This window comes from Colias eurytheme, chromosome 15, assembly GCF_061535395.1.
Source record: "Colias eurytheme isolate Ceu_HAF_F1 chromosome 15, ilColEury1 Martin Lab GWU primary, whole genome shotgun sequence".
Classification (NCBI taxonomy): Eukaryota; Metazoa; Arthropoda; class Insecta; order Lepidoptera; family Pieridae; genus Colias; species Colias eurytheme.
The window spans coordinates 8,716,051-8,737,955 of record NC_142994.1 but is presented as its reverse complement, the minus strand read 5'-3'; the positions used below and the strand labels follow the sequence as shown (position 1 = coordinate 8,737,955).

The 21,905-nt window shown below is 32.2% G+C and overlaps 1 protein-coding gene across 1 annotated transcript in view; it reads left to right on the top strand.

Moving 5' to 3' along the window:
- The window catches only part of CrebA (Cyclic-AMP response element binding protein A), a 100,019-nt gene that overhangs the window by 63,824 nt on the left and 14,290 nt on the right, over positions 1-21,905 (top strand). Inside the window, exon 2 of the mRNA XM_090109828.1 lies at positions 19,702-19,903. Within this exon, the coding sequence (XP_089965954.1) occupies positions 19,702-19,903 (202 nt within the window). The remainder of the gene's footprint in view (positions 1-19,701; positions 19,904-21,905) is intronic.

Below are 21,905 nucleotides of genomic sequence, written 5' to 3'. Positions count from 1 at the left end.
TTTATTATTAAGAAAATTACACCTATGACAAAAAGATGTCAAATTTTCGTCGGCGCCATCTTGGATTTTGGTTTTAACCTCATATTCGTTAATAGCTACCCCAAAAACCATGAAAATGACACCCATCACGAAAAAAGTCAAATTTTCGTCGGCGCCATCTTGGATTTTGGTTTTAACCTCATATTCGTTAATAGCTACCCCAAAAACCATGAAAATGACACCCATCACGAAAAAAGTCAAATTTTCGTCGACGCCATCTTGGATTTTAGTTTTGACCTCATATTTGTTAAGAGCTACTCCAAAACCTTGAAAATGACACCCATGACGAAAAGATGTTAAATTTTCGTCGGCGCCATCTTGGATTTTAGTTTTGACCTCATATTGGTTAATAGCTACCCCAAAAACTACCCACACTTGCAAATGTGTTTGCTACGTAGGAAAAGTTCAGATTTAAGAGTATCCTAGGTAATGTGTTATGTGACGAATACCTATAATTTATTTCATTCCGACTATTTTTCGGAATAACATACATTTACTAAGAATTGTATACAATGCCGGATTTAATACAGTGCCGGTAACATCATAGTATGTATGATAATAATTCTACATTTCTTAAAAAGCTTTGATATTGTATACAATTCATAGATTATTATTCAATGAAATAATGATGTAAAATAGTCACACTTTTTTAAGTTGTTTGAATATACTAACATACTTATTAGGATCGTACCTACTAATAAAAGTAACAAAATGAATTTTTAAAGTTCCTAGTAATCTTCTGGAATCAATTTCAATAAAAATACATAATATCAAAAATTAAAAATAATATCAAGTATGAAGATGGTCTATAAAATGGAATGCGCTATGTTTACGTGAGCGTGATATTGCCGCGAACAAAGTTACGTCGTTAGATACCTAAATTTGAGTAACGCAGATTTGTGACAGCGTCCTTAATACTGAGTAGATTACCAGTTCAGAAAGCTGGCCATCAGAATAGCCTCCATTGCTTTCCCAGACCTGTTGAATTATAAAAAGTGGTATCACCTGGTATAGTAGAACAAGGCGAAGGCCGGCGGATCTAAAAATAAATCGAATTGCTTATGGGAGTAATGCGGACACTATTTTCATATCAAATTAAGATTTTTATCGGCTATTGTCAACTCACTAGAACATAGGATAGTCTGTTTGATAGTATTAAATGATTTCCTATTCCTCACGGTTATATTATTGTCGTGGTCAATCTTTAATAAAGATATCCAGTGAAAATAATAGAAAAAGGGGTCTGTGCGTGTGTCCTAATAGCATTAATTAAATTCAGGATTTATTTGACTTAAGACAAGAGACAATTAATGTTATTAATGTTAAAATCCTCTCATTTTACTATTAAATTCATAGACGTGAACACGATTTAAAATCGATTTAAACTAATTCATGGAAGCCTTCGCAGAGCTTTCAATAAAATTATGCAGCCTTGGAAGAAAGGATGAGTGTAGCCATGGCCATTCGTCTGACACATTGTTTACCTACGTCCTTAATAGTAGGGGAGCCCAGGATGCTAAATGTGGATTTACTCGAGCGTCACGGGAACCTATTAGAATTGGTAGATTAGACCATAGCGAGAAAAAAAGGTCCTATAATGTTTTCACTTTTAGCGGTGGGGAAGGGTTTTTGATTTTTTTTAATTTAAAAAAGAAAAAAATTGGCTTGGAAATACTCAAGCGCGTTAGATATTGATATTTTGCATGCTCCAGGACGTCACTGAAAAAAAGTATACGTTAATCTGACGATTTAAGTGGCGATTTAATCGCTATGAAGAAAGGGTAAAAAATTTAAGTAATATTATTCGAGCGCGTCAGATTAATATATGGGGGGGTTAATTACAATATAAGAAGTCCCCATTTCGCTAATCTGACGATTCGAGCTCAACCTTAGGAAATTATGGATTATTCAAATTTTCCAGCGGGGCCCCTGAGCGCACCCACCAACCATAACTGCTCATATTGACTAGAGGTACTAATGAATAGCTAAGGTACCGTCCCTTATAGTAATCTGACGCGCTCGAGTAAATCCCAAAATCCCCTTTTGGGCTCCCCTACTATAACGTCTTATTTATTGAAAGTAGGGCATGCAACGATGAACTTATAGCTGCATTTTTAATTAAAGACAATTTTGGGAATAGGTACTTCAAGATTTTTTTGACCATCCATCTTATGAACTATTTCAATAGAACTTGAGGTCAAAAAATTTACAGTTTATGTCATAGAAAAGATTAAAAAACTGATTTGCAGTTATATTTGTATGTATTATTCCCTATTTCTTGCGAACAGTCTCGAGATTAGGTAAGCGTTCATATAATTTTATGCACCTCTATTTTTGTTTTATATTTGGATAAACTTAATGATAACCCTATTTAAGAAAGGTAGACCTTGAGTGCTTGCATGTACCGCATCATAGAAACAAAACGATCACGACAGGCTTAGCTTCACATCCCGTTGGACACAAATACCTTGCGAAAACGAGATAGAACACAACCTGTTGCTCGGTTATAAGAGCGAGACAGAACCTGTAGCAAAGCTTCTGGTATTGATATTGACAACAGGCTTTTAATGCATTGAGGTACTACATATTACTATAGAGAGGTCCCAACGAACAAAATCTGTGTAACAAACGCGGCGGCGCCGACCGGCATGTGAGTAGACACTTTGTAGATATTCTGCCTTTTATTACTTATAAATTAAAACCAATCAATGTAACAAATAAATATTGTTTATCGTATTAAAAAAATTTGAATAAAATTAACAATTAAAACCAATCAATGTAACAAAAAAAAATGGCTTGAGACGATTGACTCTAACTCGTGTTAGAAATAGTTTAGTAGAGATGCCCTCTCTGGTACGTAGTACATGGTAACTCAATGTTTTAATGTAATTTTTTACTTATGCAACTTCGACTGTTACAGAAATTAAATTCGAGTTTTTTTGATTTTTAATTCTGTGCGAATTTCGTTGAACCTGCTGCTATCTTGTTTTAAAGTTAACATTGTAATTTATTTACTTGATACATTTATAAAAAAATACATTTTATTTTTATATTATTCAGCTAATTTGTTAAATTAATTGTATTATCACGTTGTATCTTGGACATGAAATCTAGAGAAGAGATTATGATCAGAAGTTATTTAACTTTTAAATTAAGAAATACATTTCTTGTCCTTACATGAAAGTACATATAATATAATATGTATGGGAAAAGTTCTTAACAAGATTCTATCCATTTATAATGTACCTAAATATTATCTACGTATGTTGTGAAGTAATGTGAAAAACTGTCGCATATCTTTCGCAATAAATCAACATTTACTTCCTCTTATGAAACATTGTCCATATTAGATAATTGCTAATTCATGAAGCAATTTAACAGGTGAATTGTTGATTAATTAATTCAATGAAAAAAACTTACATAGTTACTTCTTTCTTCTTTTTATTCTTTCAATACTGATAACGTAAAACACTTTGATGTTTTATCCGTCGATATCCACGTCAGGGAACATAGTATGTAAGTATGTACTTACAGATTTCCATCAGATCGCGATCTGCCCAGGCAAAACTACGGCCTGCAGCTAGTTTATATAGTACTAACTTCCCGCCCGCGGCTTCGCCCGCGTTTTCAAAGAAAAACCAGCGTAGTTCCCGTTCCCGTGGGATTTGCGAGGTAAAACCTATCCTATGTGTTCAGTCCAAGTTACCCTATATATGTGTGCTTTTTATTGTAATCGATTCAGTAGTATTCGCGTGAAAGAGTAACAACATACATACACATCCATCCATCCTCGCAAACTTTCGCATTTATAATATTAGTAGGACACTTATTTACTATTTGTTGAATAAGATTGTAACAATATTAGCAACATTCATACGATATGAACGTAGTTATTACTCAATTTATTAAACTGATAACTGTAAATGGCCGATTGCTAGTTGTGAGGAATTTTTTGCTTTTATGCTTACGAATTGCCTTGTTTGCCTTATAACAAGTCTATACTAGGACTATTATAGTGCGTTGTTCATGGGAAACTTGCTTTTAATTAGTTAATTAATCATCGTATTCAAAAAAACACGCTCCTCTATAATTTTTTACCAATTAATGAATAATTTAAAGGTTATTCTACTTCCAGTATTATCTTACTCTTGTTTCAAATTTACTTGACAAAATCTACCGCCCAATACAGAAGTTTTTCCCGATTCGTAGAATTTTTCGTTACCTACCGGCTACCATAGTAGGTATATTAACTATTATTTATTTAGAGAAGAATTAACTAGCCATACATTCAACTCTAAAAAGTATAACATTACCAAGAAAACATACAATATGTTTAACATTCACATATTCACGACACACGGGTCCAATTATCACGCATCTATTGTTTTCGTTATATGCAAATAGTCCAATCAGTTCAACGTGGACGTTGAATAATAAAAGTACTTCGATTTTACCCAAATTTGAAAGATTCTGAGAAATTTGACAAAACAGAGCTAGAACTGAAATTCATTTACAGTCTTCTATTAGCTATTAACACTCCGCTTACAATAAAAATATGCAGCTCAATTTATATTCCCGTTTGGCAATAATCTGTGCCAGTATATTAAGTATATATTCAAATTCGTGGGACGTTGCACTGTCCCAATATACGGGCCGTGGGATACACTTGCAACTCGCATTCCTTCACGTAAGGCCGCTTTCGAGAATGTTCTGTACATTGTATATTGTGTACTGCAAATGCTAAGCTTAGACATTGAAATCTGGCAATTACTATGTTAGAAGTTGGCTTTGCTTGTGTGTGATTACATCTTATTGTTTATATTTTTGATTCAATTCAAATTCATCATTCCAATTTGAATATTCCCTGACTCAATATCTTTCAGTAGCAAAATGCAATTCCCATATACTTACAATAAAAACCCACGTGTTTCCAGGGGCTAACACGTAATCCCACGTGTTCTGACGTCTCTGATCCGATTAAAGGCGGCTCAGTGCGTGTGCTTAATGCACTTTAGATTTATTGCCCTGTGTACGACCATCGCGTTTATTATGATCACTTTATAATCATTTGATGGCGCTTGTGATGTATGGGAAATGTATTTGTTTTGTATCGCTCTTTTGCACTGCTTTGTTGTTGCATAAAGTTCACCTTCAAATTTTGTATGTGCGCGTATATTATTTTTAAGGGCAATATCCGTTTAAAATACTTTCTGTATAATTTACTTCTGAAATTTTGTCAAGATAAGTACAGAAATTATTATCTGAATTATCGGCCTTCCATTAATACCGATAATTGAATGCAGCATTGTAAATTTAATATACGTTATCTTTCAATTTAAGTAACACTGAAAAATTTGCTTCACACTGATAATACTAAAAGTAAAATACAAACCTGCATGGCGACGGTCGACAGTTTGCTACAATACATCGGCCCCAGTTAAATATAACCGCCTACGTTATCATAATAGTAAACATATATGAGTGCAATTGGCGCAATGTCACTCTTCAATCTGGGCCATTGGGTATGTAGTTTACAATGCATCATACACAGGAATGGCATATTATATCGCGCTGATGTGTGCTCTACATCTATGGTGATAGGTATCGTATTCCTATGTACATATATGGTTGAGTGGCGTGTACGGGCCACACGTGTTATCTATGCACACAGCTTGAACCGGACCGACTCGGTAATTGAGCAATTCCTTGAATTATTTTCACCAGCATGCTTTTAACAGGTGTCTAATCGAAAGTTAATATCGATCGTTTTCCCGTACCTTATCAAACGAATTGTGGTTTTATTAACTTCTGAGAAACTTTTTCAAGCAGTGCAAAGTTATAAAATGTTTATTATTATGAAGGAATTTTTATTTCATTTTATAGCGATTCGTTTAGATTGGCAAACTGCAAGCTTACATATATTTTTTTTGTGTTTTGAACTAGATTGGATAGATAAACGATAGTATATTGTACAATAAAATAACACTATTTTATAACACCTTATTAATTTATATCAACATACATCTGATATATATGGAAAAGAAAATAATATGTACATTAAAAATTTTAACAAAACATTTTTTTTCGTGCTCGTGTACGTAACTCTAGATAAACATATCTGCCACTTGTATAATCATTTCAAATAAATACTCAATTCCAATGATATCGTAATACCTTCGATACCCACTAACACATTTATATATTGATATTGTATTCTTTAATAGTATTGATATGTATATTTTTAATGTTGAATCACTTTAACACATATGAAACTCTCCCAAAAGTTATTCTTTATTTTATCGAGCGATATTTTTGCAAGTAGGTACATAATTAAACAGTAGGTAAAGATACATCCTCTATCAAAATCATTACATAATAATATGTAACTCCATATATTTTTTCTGCCAACTTGTAATCCGTCACAGATTATATAAAGAAATAAGTACAGATACGCTAAGCGCTTCGAAGATATAAGATACACAATATAGCGAGTAGGGACATGATCCGAATATATTTCAAATACATGTCGATCGAGTGACGAGTCGCGAATATGTACCGTTAATTCTGCACGATGACTCAGCCAAAGATCCATTGATATGTACGCATTAGTGTCATGAATGTGTATGAATTTGGCGCTAAAGATTGTTCAAAAGATAAGAAATTACAGCTTGTTTGCGTAGTTTTCCTGTTGTTTATATGCAATGGAGTATGTGAAATGTCGCAATATGTAGGGAGTAAAAGTTATAAAAGATAATCATACTTTCGGAGATTTTTTATTAAAACACCAAGATTAGCATGTTTAGTGTTTACGCAACACGGCTATACAATTTGAGATGAGTTTCCGTTTGATAAGTTCTTCCTTCCCGCCGCCATTATCAGTTGCTATCGCTGGCTACAATGAACTGGTTGTACCTCTTTTAGATTTTAATTAAACGGGATATTGGGCTATTAATCTAGAGAACAACGAAGCGAAGGTGCTTTAAGAGAACTAGCCTTATAGACTTGATTAATTATTTTTAGACTAGCTTGGTTGAAGATAAAAATTTTATGCTGTTTCATTTCAAATTTAATTTTGCAACATGATTTAGCCAAAGAACATTGTCCTTCATTGTCGATCCTTGTCCCGTCTGGACCGCAACGCTTAAAAAAATTGACCGCAGTTTTTATATTCATGATTCATGAGATATAAGATAGAATATAGGATAACAGTTATGGATATTAAAAAGGTAATCGAAAATATATTGACTACCAAATAAGGTTGGTATAATATATCTTCTTTTTCTACAGAAGTTAAGTCTGTTTTGTATAACAATAGTCAATAAACGAATGAAAATATATAAAAGCTTAAGTATAGACTCCTAAGCGTGTCCTAGTGAAGACTTTGTAACTCATTAAATAGTACATAAGCCTCATTGAGTATATTTTTACACGCGTAGTTTGAAAGATACAGGATAATTCTATTACGTACTAAATCTTATTATGGAAACCGAGTAAGCTTTAGAATTGTTATGAAACTTTCGCTATTTTTCCGACGAGTTCGGCTAACGCCCACGCGACTAAACCACCGATACCAGCGATCACACCATCATTTTTCTTTTTATCATTGCGTACTAAGACCCCTGTAGAACCGCCATCCTGTTACAAATGACTCGAAATTTTGTGTCAGTATCTCCCGGTCTATCTGTTTTAATTATTGTTTTGTAATGCAAATTGCATTATGTTTAGCACAGATGTTAATACTTAACAACGGTTTTTTGTTAAAGTATTAAATGCAAATATTATTTATAATTTGAAAACTTGTTTAAATACAACACTATGTATACAGTATATCGTAAAATATACTTAAAAATGTGTAATTTACTATGTCGCTGAATGCTCCTTTAAAAGGATTATAAGTTATGATTATGTAACTAGCAATATTTGAAATTAATCCTTAATTTATAAACCATGTATTCAACCCTTACTAAAACACGGTCGAATATCATCAAAATAAAAAGAAGCAACCATTACTAAAACACTGTTTAATATCATAAAAAATAAAAAAGTAGGTTAAAAAGTAACGCTAAAAAAAGAAAATCAGTAAACTGTAACCCTACCGCCCACATACTAATAAATTTGAAGCCGGATAGTCGGAAACATTATCTATATAGGGTGTCGCAGGCGGCGCAAGGCGCGCGGAAAATTGAAAATTCAACGAGATGTGTGACGACACCGGCGCCCTGTGACGTCACGACGCGCCCCCAACTCTTGTACAGTCGGCGAGAAATGTTATATTGAATTTGTAATTTTGCGGTTCATGTATTCCTGTTATTTGATTTTACAATGGACAGAATACAGATACAGATAGAAGAATAATCAGGTTAATCATATTTTTTGGTACCAATTTTAGCTGTAAATTAAATACTTAAATAACGAGTAATTCAATGAATCTTGTAGAGGATGATTAATCACACTATGTTTATTGAAAAAAAAAATAACTTGTTTAATATTTGATAAAGTATCCTTTGATTGACTATCAACCAAAACTAATTGCATTAATATAAAACCATTAAATGGTTTTATAGCGAAAACCACATGACCTCATTGTTTACATTATTAAACTTTACATAATAAAGGAAAAATGAAAGCAATTTGAACTTGTTTACCAAATAAAGAGCATTTTATCAGTATGAAATAATAAACATTGAAGTATGGAAAGTTCGACTATTGTTGTTTAAATGAGCAATGCATTTGTTGATTATAGTAATAATTGTAAAAAATACCCATACTTAATAAGTGTAAAAAAACTTATTGTGAAGATAATCTTTACAATATATTTTTAAACATCTTACTATTGACACTATTTCTTATCTATGACCTTTCAATTTCTTCAATGATGTAGCAATCTATTGAGTACATGTAATTGAGAAATTGCAAAACAAGCTGTATACAATGTGTACAACGCTTCATTATTAAAAAGTGCAGGTAAATGACCTTACTGTCAAACTTATAACGATAGTAACTTTATTTTTTGGTAGATTAGTCATAAAACATCTCGTGTCATAGACTGATCATTGTTTACTTATTATTACATAACATTATACAAACTGTTCACAGTACAATATTAATATCATCGAATAAAAAACGTATTAATATGAAATTTCTATTTTCTACTCGACTGTACCCACATGACATTTAGGGGTACATGTAGCTGAAACTCGTTTAGTGTCGCAAGGCGCTAGCCTGTTGCGTTGGCGGCTGGTTATCGCGAGCCCACACAGTCGGAAAATTGCTAGGGGCGGAGAAAACTCGCCTAAATAGCTTGCAATGCGCAGTTGTACGCGATTGTACTGTAATTAGATTTCATGCTATTTCGGTCTTATAAATAAGAGCGGCCCTGATGTAAGAAAGTTTTATTTTTATGCCGACGCGTACATATCCTTTGTACATTTAGATTTTTAGCAGGTTATTTTTGTAATCGAGTTTTCAGCTATATTTACGCTTAATGCATATTGCATTAGGTATTAGGATTGTTTTTAATGTAAATATTACATAACTTTCTTTTATGTTTCTTCACAATTGTTAAAAGCATTATTGATGTAATTTAAATTTTGTGTTGAACCACAGTTGAACTATGGAATATTGTTATTACCATTCTAATGACTTCGACATTAAATTTATTATCTATAACACTAATAAATAATAATATTAATATTCCAAACTATAAAAATTTAAAGATATTGTTATTGAAACAAATTCACACACCCATTTCGTAAAAGTAAAAATTACTTGAGCATATTTGCAATGCCTTGAAGGTCACATGAAATATTCACTTCCACGTACTTTACATGAAAATGTATCGAATTATTTTTGAACAAGTAGGCGTAGGCTTTCCGATGACGTCATAGTCTAGACAATTTTATGGTGTGAATGACGTCACGGACCTTTAACATAATGTCGCCCACTTTGCTTTTGACATTTGTTCAGTACCCAGGTTTCGAAAGGCTTTTTAGATTACCTAATATATGTACATATTAAACGCTACATACTTACATGCAAATAGCTCTTTATGTTATATTTAAACTTTACCAATAATCTGCATAATTATTTTACATTCAACAAGAACATTTAATTCAAGATTTGATAATTCTGAATGTATGTGATGATATTTTCAGCTGTGAGTTTTAATAAGTATTATACAAAGTAAATAATTCAAATCCTTTCCTGGCATAAATTACTGGCTCATTAAAATGCCTATCAAAATCAACAATTAGTGTTCTCTGATATAAAAAATTTCTGCTTAATATAATCGTGTCGGATAAAACAAATTTTATCCATAATTTATTAGCGAATATTTGTTTCATGGTCCTAACTCCTAATGTTTTTGTTACACTGCATTAGATTTTAAATGTATTGAAAGATGCAATTAAATATGGTTACAAAATGCCATAACTGTTGCAATGACTTTCCGTCCCAGAATAGTTTTCCTTTTCAGTCCGTTATATCACATATTTATGATATTTATTGCTATTTAATAAACGAGTATTAATAACAAATTTCGCGTATGGCTTTATTGCATTTTATTGATCCAGTTACTAGCATTGTATGAGATTCTAGATGGTTCTATAGGCATAATTTAAGCTCTTATACTCTTGACAACTTTGATCGTAATTTATAAATATTGTCAAAAAGTTTGTTACTTATTAAATTCTAACGATTTCTAAACGAATGTGGCCTACATTATATTTAATGTTCGTTCTGTTGCTAGTGAATTCTGACCAACGCAGCGGCAGTAATTCATACAATAAGTTATGTTCTCTTCAATATTGTTCTAAGAACTGCTTAGACCTATTTTAGTCTATTGCACGTTGGCCTATTTGTGCCGAACATCGACTTACATTACATCATATACCTAAATTTTCATAATTCTCGAAATAACTTAGGTATATTCTTATATAAGTATATTATATGTAGAATTTAGATAACATAGCGTCACAAATAAATCACGTATTTAATTGAAATTAAACATTTTTTTCACACAACGCTGACTCATTGGTATTCGAATAGATGCAGATATTCGAGCAACGTTAATTTGCACCACTTACCAAACACTCGTCCTTCTCAACTATTAGCCAAGCTAATTATCTATATATAGAGCATTTACAAATGTGCACCGATCGAGATAAGAGCCGATACAAGCCGGATGCAAACCCACTATCGACCGGTGAAAGTAGATTTCACAAAAAATGCTCCCATTCCTTGCGCATGATATTTCATGAGACATTCACTTTAGACCGGTCACCAACGAGGGTACGTTTCAATTTTTTACGAGACCAATTTTTAGTACACGATATAGTTATGGCTAGTACTACTAGTAATAGTTTGATTAGAAATAGCGGTTATCAGATTAGGTTGGATGTTGATAAATATAGTCTGGTTTTTGAAATACGTGATACAATTGGCGCAGCGCTAAACGTAGTTGTTAATATAATAAAAAAAAAACATACAAAACACATCAGATAAGAGCAATAACAACACTTTATTCGGAATGCAAAGTAAATTATCAAGATAATCAGCGGTCTTTTTGTGAAAACACTTAGCCATACAATTAATTAAATGTACACGGCCCTTTTCAAGTAAAAAGAGATTGATGGTGAGTGTAGTTCTCCTTGATTTTCGACATCTTATGAAGAACCTTATTATATCTAGACGACCTCAATCGTAAACCAGAACGTTTAACATTTTACATAATTCTTTCCGATAACTAGCACTGAAAAAGTTGAACATTAAATTTTATGAAACATTGTCTTTATATCTTCCATACAAATTAGGGTATTATATGATAATAATATTTAAGGTTTTGACACAACGACGGGATGATTATTGTTTATAGTGCATAATTAGTGATAATATGCATTTTTTGATCGCTCTCACATTAAATATCATAAGATAAGTTCGGATACGTTTTTCCTAGCTGTTTTAAAATGAAGTCCACAAAATTTTCCAGTTTTACTTACATTCATCAAAACTTTTTTTCTTCAATTGTTGGATGTCCACTCCGCGATGACGTCACATTTTAAACTCTACAATATTACTTTCATACTTACAAAAGCTTGATTGTTTTGTAAATAACCAAAATTCGCTGTAACCATTGCCTGATGACGTCACTGAACCGCAGTCTCATTGTTCGCGTGTACCGCTACGTCTGGAAAGTTGTCTAATCACTACAATTCATCTGCTTCTCAACAATGGCAGTACCTTAAGGCTGTATACTGTATAGTATATAGACACGGCTTTCCAAACATCACTAAATGTATTGCTGAAAGAATAGAGTATGTGTGAACGAGTAAGCTATAATAAATGGGTAATGGTACTATGTAGATATAGTAACTATTTATTTAGTTATTAGCGGTACTTTCACAGGGGTATGCAATTTTAATGTATTGGTTAAAATGACATCATAAACGACTTTTATCTGACCTCATTCTTAAATTAATATGTATATATGAATTAAAAAATTAAGCATTTATTAACAAGGCTTTTATTAATGTAATTTTTATAATTGTGTTTATTAAAATGACACATGAGTTTCGTCAGTGTTTGTCAAAATGTTCAATGCAATTATTACTGACAAAAATAATTGCATTGAACATTTTGACAAACACTGGCCTCGATACAGATTAAAGGCCGGTTTTGTTACATATCTACAATGGAGTATGGTCTAACAGGCAACACTGCCTAAAGATTAATAGCCGAGGATTGTAGTGCTTCAACCATTGTTAGGATTATTCTAGAAAAAATTGAACAATAGGTACGTCTAGTGTACCTAAACGTAAAAATGTATGGGATTACTATTTACTAGATACAAATGCGGGTTTAATCGAGCTCATTAGCGAATTCATATTTAACGATACATATATTAATTTTGTTCTATAATTCTATAATTATAATCTACACATAACACACGTGTGTCCTTGTTACTTTCCTTGTGATGTATCATATAGGTATGTTCTAAGTATTTTCTAGAAACACATTTTGATTAAGACATTGAAATAACTAAGCTCGACATTTTATTGAGATGGCAAGAGTAAATTAAGCGAGTAAATTGGTACATAGGAATTAAATAATACGTGGAATTAGTAGCATTTTAATGTAGGAACTCCCAGATTTCGTTAGAAACTTAGCGTTAGGACATGGCTAAGGTTTAGATTCGTGGTAAAGCAAAGCATTTATAGAAGATAATGTAGAGCTGTTGCTGTTCTTTTTCAGTACTTTACATTTGATTCTCTAACGCATCTGTTAGAGAATCAAATGTAAAATACTGAAAAGCAACAGGTTCTCGTTAAAACTACAGTAAAAACTTAGAAAGCAATAATTTTTGAATGAATCATTATGTTTTCAATTAATGGTATTGATAATTTACTGATAATTTTAAATGTTAGTTGCTAATAATAAATTATAAACGCTGTATGGTATATTTAAACAGCTATTTTGCCGCTCTGTTATTTGAGCAGTTTCTATTGTATCTGGAATTTTTGTGTTTAAATCTAAACGTAGTCTCAAAAACAGCATATTTATCTACAATGGAATTTGTAAATTATTTCTATTGTAGTAATTATGAATTTAACGTCTCAAAAACAGCATATTTACCGACATTGGAATTGTAAATTGTTTTTGAAAGTACCTAGTAATTATAAATTTATTATTTAGGTAATTAAAAATAAACAGCATTGCATGCAAATTGCGTCGCTCGTCAATCTATCCATGTATTAATTGCTTCATCCAATGTAAGACAACAATATAAGAAGCTGCGAATTACATCGGAATCGGGCCACGCACGGTATTACAGGGTTATGCAAGTGTATTGACAAGCGAATCTAGTTCGTGCATTGCAACATCATCATCATGTATACTGTGTAAGGGATGAACACACTATGAATAAATATATACTAATGTTACATTGATATTAGCTAAAGCAAAATAAATCTTAAGCTTTTTAGCAAGCGCTTATCTCAGGAATATTATTTAGAAAAGCTGCAGAAGTTTGGTAGAACGCGCTGAACTTAACTAAACTATGAACTCGAACTGAAACTTTATTGCGTTGAATAGCCCATTTATCGAGGTATAGAGTAGGTATGGGAGACCAAAAGAAGCGAGCAGCATTGAAAATAATTGTTCCTTTACTCAAAAAAGATAGCGATTTTCAACACTATAAGAAATTTATTTTCACATTTTGAAACGGAGACGGAGTTGTGGGTCATACAGTAAACTGTGTCTTAGTGGATTGTGTCGTCATTTATGTATATGATCTTATACATATGTATCTATATTTAGATACCTATTTAAAGATTTCAATTTACAACGCCAATTAATGTTGGTTGTTTTACAATGTTTATTGTTTGAATATTTTTGCATGATAATGAATACCAATCGTATTATCTTTATGTCTATACACCATACTAATAAATGATCAACTGGTCAACTAATATTTTGTGTAATTTCATAATAATTGGTAATTCATGTTTTCAATTTGGATTAGATATAAATCGTGTACCTACTAAGATAAAAGACATGCTTTTATCTATCCTACAATGTTATATTTAGCTGAAAATTGTGATAACCATGTTCATTTCAATCGTTGATTTATAAATAACTGGCTTTCCGCCCGCGGCTTCGCCCGCGTTTTCAAAGAAAAACCAGTTCCCGTAGGATTTCCGGGATAAAACCTATCCTATGTCCTTTCTCGGGTATCAAAATCTCGCTATACCAAATTTCATGCAAATTGGTTCAGTAGTTAAGGCGTGATTGAGTAACAGACAGACAGACAGACTTTCGCATTTATAATATTAGTATGGATAAATGGAAATTAAAACTTAGTACAAGAGTATACAAACTGAAAAATAATTGCAATATTGAAAAATGAAAAGCCAATATCAATTTAAAGAAACAACCTGCCCGTGCAAGTAAAATTGGTAATTATTTTCTTGTATTTTACGTAAGCGCGAACGAAGCACATTACTTAGCATAAGTTATTGCTTAGAGAAAAATGCAATTTCGCGATGATTTATAGGTCAATATGAGCTATTGGAAATTCTACAGTATGTCGTGTGCAATACGATCTACTTTTACTTGCATGCAAGATTGTATATTGTTGGCCTAGTATGCACTGGACAAAGGTAGCATATAGTGTTGAACATGCTTTAAGTATATTGCTGATTGGAGAAATAATATTTGAAAAATAAGCACAATTGTTGTGTAATAATTACCAGTGTGATGTTTAATTGTTTACATGGTAATTTAAGGAATATCTTATTAATAGAATATATAATTATGTATATATCTACTAATATAGGTATGTCTAATAAATTAAATTGATATGCCATTCTGCAATAAAAAAAATCTCCGGGCTTATCTATAGAAAAGCAGAACCTATTTGAATGGGACTCACTGTAATAGAGAGGTGGCCAATGCAACATATTATCTATATGCTACTTTCTATCAAGGAATTCCTTTAAAATCGGAATTTACGCTGTATCGCCTCTTATCAACCTCCTACGCAAACGAAATCGCGGGAACAGCTAGTATATACGTATAAATCATATTATTTCAGAGTTCATATAACATGAATTATCTAATATGTAACTCAATGGTGGAAAGACATCTATAGCCAGAAAGCTATACTTTATTGAGTTATATATTTAAAACACAGTCAATATCAATCTATTATTTTTCAGCCAAGTGATTGTATTTCTTAACAAAAAGAACAATATAAAGTTACATAAAGTTTATTTGTCTATTTCAACAAGACCAAAGCTCGAACAAATTAAGAGATCTTATCGACTTACACAATTCAAAATTTCAAAGGTAATCACAGATAATAAAAAACGGTAACTTGTAATGAGGCTAGTCTAGACTTTATTGTTCTATAATATATCCGCCAATCTTTACTGTCAAATACCTGAAGCAGTATACATCTTAAATCTGTTCGAACTTTTAGTTCAATGTTTTCATAAGCTTTGGTCCATTGTGACCAGTTGACAATGCAATGACTGGGTATAATAATTGCTGATTGCAGTTTGTAGATAATCTATACATATAATAAATCTGTAGAAGGGTCAATTCTGTACATTGAAAATATTGAAAAAATAAATAGCATTGTTACTGGATCGATACCAAACCCAAATATGTGATTAAAAAATTTTTTGTCTGTCTGTCTGTATGTGAAGACATCACGTGAAAACTAACGGTTCGATTTCGATGAAACTTGGTATAATTATACCTTATTATCCTGGGCGTAAAATAGGATCCTTTTTAATTTTTATCCTGAAAAAATATGAAGAAAAAAAATAATCTAGTCTAGAATATAACTGAAACAGAAATATTTTTAATTCTGTCTTTAAATGCGTCAGGTTTTCAATTTACTTCAGAAAGAAGGTTTTTCTTAAAAGCTAAGTTTTAATGATGTGAAATTTACATTTCATAGGTCTTGTAAATATGATTTCATAGAATTCCATTCAAACCATTCGATTTTACTGAGAAAAAAATTAAACAATATGCTTTGCAATGGGTCGTATAAACGCTTTAAGAGTTAGGCTTTTTCCCCTTTAAAACTAGTACATTTGAATACGTTTAAAGACCTAGTAATCTAACACTACACAGATTTCAATTAAACACATCTATTGCGTTCGAAGTCCTATTACACAAAGCATAGGTAAATTGAATGCGAGATTTTTTTCAAGAACAAACGTACAAGTCACGAAACTACTGATTTCGAAAACTATTCAATTCGTATAATTACGTTTTTATTCCATTGACCTTTCATTTCGCCAGTCGTGACGTGTGAATGCATCGTCCGCCATTTATATATTTGTTTAACGATTTAAAAGGCTGGTAAACTACGTTAAAATTTTATTTAATAATTATTCTTTATTATTTTATTAGTATGCAATTTGTGGTAATGCCAATGGATTTGGCATTTTGTGCATCAGAACAGTTTCAAGGTATCAGTAATAAAAATGTTAAATTAATATTATTTTAAAACCTGAAGATTAGTATCATATACCAAAATTACCATGCATACATACATATCATGATAAAACCAAACTTAATAAATGTTCGACAGTTTTTCATGAGCCATCTTTAACCATACTCCATAAAAATAATTGCGATCCTTTTTCTTATATTAATATTATTTCTGAATGAAATAAATGAAAAAAAAAACAAGAAACCGCTTGTCAACCGGCGTGTCTATCCGCTGCGACCACGACGATTGGAAAGTGTTGAGAGATAGCAATATTATATTAGTGGTGACTGGTAACACCTCCTACACCTGGCTCAAATTTCATTACTTAATTATTGTATGTATCGTGTCAGACTTCGGAGGTTTATTTAAATCTGGCAGCTTCCCACGACTGCTGAAAATATAGCAGCTACGCACGACTAACCAAAGAGCTAGAAATGTACAATCCGTAAGACATAGGTAATTATTAACTAATAGGTACTGAAGAGGTTTACTAAAAAAATAATCTAAGACTGATTTGAGTAAACATTAAATAATTGCAAACACCTCTTTAAATGATTATTCACACATAGTATAAACTGGCGCCTAAACTTCAAAACAAATTATCCAACAATTTAAGCGCATGCGGCAAGTCCACAAAAACTAAAAGCGCATATCACGGCCGAAATAGCATTTGCATACAAAACATGTACGTTTTTGCGCTGATACTGTCAACTCATAAAAATGTCACGGCGCTGTCAGTCAAACCCACGGAATGTGTTGCGAATTTCCATCACGTTCTTTTTTCCAATTCGGTATTTCCCAGAAGTGTCAGCGCCGTGGACCAACCTGTTCGTTACCCCCGACAGACTAATCGGAAAACAAAATTTTCGAAGCGCTAGTTATCCGTGACACATTGTTCATATATTTCATTGTATGGAACATAAAAATGATAAAATATAAATGTGTGATAAACTTGTCTTTGCTTATTCTTCTCGACTTATTATGTCATTAATTTGCATTAGCTTTCTATTAAAACATGTTTCATAATTATGTAGTCTATAAAAGCGAATTTAAAATAGAAAACGATTCAAAGATGATCAGATGAACATTCATGCATATGAATCTCTACCAAAACTTCTCTTAAAAACTTAGATCAACACGCACTATCAAATAGCACAGTACGTAATGTGAAAATAATTGAAACATTAAAAGGTATTTAGCCTTTTTTGGTCATACCTACAAAAAAAATCACTATCTTCATTGCAATCACGCAAGCGTAACCATACAGTCATGCAGCGTCCACGCCCATAAACATTCAAAACAGCCTACGGCGTATGGTAGCAAATTAGGCAGTCTACCTTCACCATGATGTGGCTCATCAGCAGTCCAACACCGTCAGAGTTCGCTGACCGAGTTAGGCGGACATTGCTTGACGTAAAGGCCGAATCTAACCGATTGGAGTCTGGTAATCATTTTAGACGACTATTGTTTAGTCTGAAAATATCTATGGTGATATTCAGTTTGATTAAACTCGATAACGTTTTGCTATGTCATCCATACAGCATACTTCTACAAAATTATGAATTTCCTGAAATTGTGTGATATGTATTTAAGAGAAACTCTACCACTGATATTTATGAATTTAAAATATCACTTATATTATTTTATCAAATTTTATACGATACCTTAACTAATAATATAGCTAAGAATAGCTAAATAATCATAACTGTCTGAAAATTGAATCGCATCTGCTCTAACAAATCGTAAAAAGTCGTCGGATCGCAATCTGTTTGAAGCAGCTCTCATTGCCAAGGTGAGGGCCACAGCTAGAGGCGTGAATTAACGTGGTAATGACCTCATATGTTTTACTTATTGCGCTTTTTCGTTAATGTTCACGAATTATGACTATTGTTTTGTTAACCTCCAACCTGTGATTGTAATTATTTTAATGTATTGAACGATTTCAGACATAAGACATGTTAATTCCTCTGAAAATATCAAATCATGCAGTAATATGTACATCCATTTAGCTAGGAATAGGTATCTAATATCTATATATTTAAAAAGAAGAAAAATTTCCCATATTTTAAATATTTGGTCAATCAATTACGTCATTCAACATGTCCATATTCTTTAAACAAACCGTTAACATAGGTGCTTAAGGTTCATTCAAAGCTCTTAGAGAAAAAAAGTCAATATAAATAACTATATTTATGATGTAATAGCCGTAGTTTATTGACCGTCCAGTCTCACAAATAAAGTTAGAGGCTCGCCACAGGGGGCTCACAGCATCAAGTTTTCACAAAACAATTACGCGCTAACTATGTATTCTTTATACGAAGATATTACATCAAGAATAAACGAATTTACTGTTATTCACATATTAACACTGGGCTTAGTTTATTATCAGATATTTTAAAACAATTTCGTATAATTAACGAAAAAAGAAGTTAACTAGCTGTTATAAATTTCATATTTAGTAGCTATCTATTTATGAATCAGAGTCTAGACATTTTTTCAGTTAAAAATTAGTAGACACTTTTTCTATTGTAACAGCTGATATCAAGGAACTAAACTAGCATTTTAATTTTATAAGTTAATTAGTTTAAATAACTGATACATAGCTATGTAAAAATGCTGCAAATATCATCAACACTTTCCTAACCTCTAACTTCTTACAGGAGATGCAAGATGTCCTAGATGAGGACTCAGAGATGAGCGACTGGCTGATAGAGCGCGACTCGAAGATGGGCGTGGTGCTGCACGATAGGCTGATGACAGACGCCGCGATAGGCGCAGCACCCATCAAGACAGAACACTCGTATAGTCTACATTCTGATGTGGAGTCCGCGCCGCCCTCACCCAACCATACCAAAGTTGACGGTAAGTCTTTAAAACCATACGTAGTTACTATTTAGGAATCTGAGGTACCATTTTATTCTGGGGTAGTGTCATGAATTCGTGATTATAAAGGTGGTATTTATTTTGTCCTGTTGCATATTATTGTACTTCTATGTAGACGTGTATGTTTCTTACCTGAAACATCTTTCGCAGTAAAGAGATACTTACTCATTTTTTTCTAAGCATTCTTAATGTCTCGAGAAGATCGACATGAATTATTGCAAATGCTTAAAACTAAAATGCTCGAAAATTCCGCAAAAAGATTCTTACATTTATTTATTTATTTACGACTTATAATTATTTGTAATGGACGAGTGCAAGAGATAAGATTACCTTACACAACCCGAAATCAGTTTAACGCTATACCATGATCTAGCTATTGCATAGGGCCTGAAATCTCGAAGGCTGCAGTTACACGTAAGACATAATTTTATGTTATTTTGTAGTCGCAGTGAGGAAGCAATAGCAAGTAAACGTCGATACGACAACCGGCAATTATTCTAAACGTACAATGTCTCGTCATACCGCAGCCGCTATCATTTCTCAAATCTTTGTGAAATAATTTAAATTTGACATATCAAAATGTTTTTGATACGGTATCGCGAATAATCTGAGATCGTGTGAATCCCGCTTATTGTTGAATTCGTGGATGCGTACGTGTGGTGCGTGGTTTAATGCACTTATAGAATGTATAATTATTTCAAAGACAAAATTCTCACGTCTTGCTTACATTAACTAATTCCATTCATAAGTAACTGTATGGTGAATATATTCAAAGAAACGACATTCACTGGTAATTTAATTAGGTCGTATTTAAGAAGTGTATTAATGGTTTAATTATTCGTCATTTAATTCAATCTGTATCTCTTGACTCCGGTTGGAATCCGTTTTAAATCTTTATATTTTTATAAAAGAAAAACATGAGTTTGGAGTTTGAGTTTGGTGATAAAAAAAACTATTCATGCACTTGACATGATGCATTCTTTACGTTGTATAGAAATATGTTAATAATTAACATGTACCATAAAATCTTAATAATGTGCATCGTTTAATCTATACGTGGTATTTCTACATACATAGATACGAACTGACGTCTGTATTCATTGTTCTAAATTAATATGTATGTCGGACTAAATTATTACCTGTAATAATTAGCACTATACGAAGAAAAAGTTCATTAAGTTATTGAAGTTATATAAATCGTTCGATCCTGTACGATTAAAAAACGTCCTAACACAATGTTTTATGCTGGGAATCAAATAATTGAAACATTTAATATACTTGAATAACGCATTCTTCTATACAGTTTTTTTTTATTTCAAAATCAATATGCACTACATTTTCTATCATAGTTTTCTAGAAAAACGGCTCACCAAATATTCAAAACCCAGGCCAATATCGGGACGCTCCAAAAACCTCTGACAATGCGTTTCAAGCGTTTCGCGCCACCGGACCTGTACTTCTGAATAAAAATAAACTACAATCATATTCTGTGTACATTCATAATGTTCTGAACATAATGGATTATGTTTATCCCCCGTAAGTGTCGTGTGAATGTCCCACAACACAATGGCGATACTTATAATTATTACAACTTTCGTTTTCAACCGGCATGAATGAATTGAAACTCGATTGTAATAAATGTTGTTTTATGATTGACGTTAGTCGTTTGATATTTATGATGGTAGAAATGGTTATTACTTGCTTTTAATATATTTAGCTGCATTACGTATTTTCATGTCCGAAATGGAAAGAATGAAAGTTCCATAGATATTTTTCTTAATATTCACTGGATTTAGACGTATCAAGTAACTATTTAATTTACTAAACTGTTATACTAATTACCTAGTTACTAGTAAATATTTAGTAATCTATGGTTACTAATTACTATCAGATATGTAAATTTGAAAAAGTTGCAAATTACTTACAAATTCGTTATGCTTTTTCTCGAAAACGAATACAATAAATTGGGCAATACGTTACT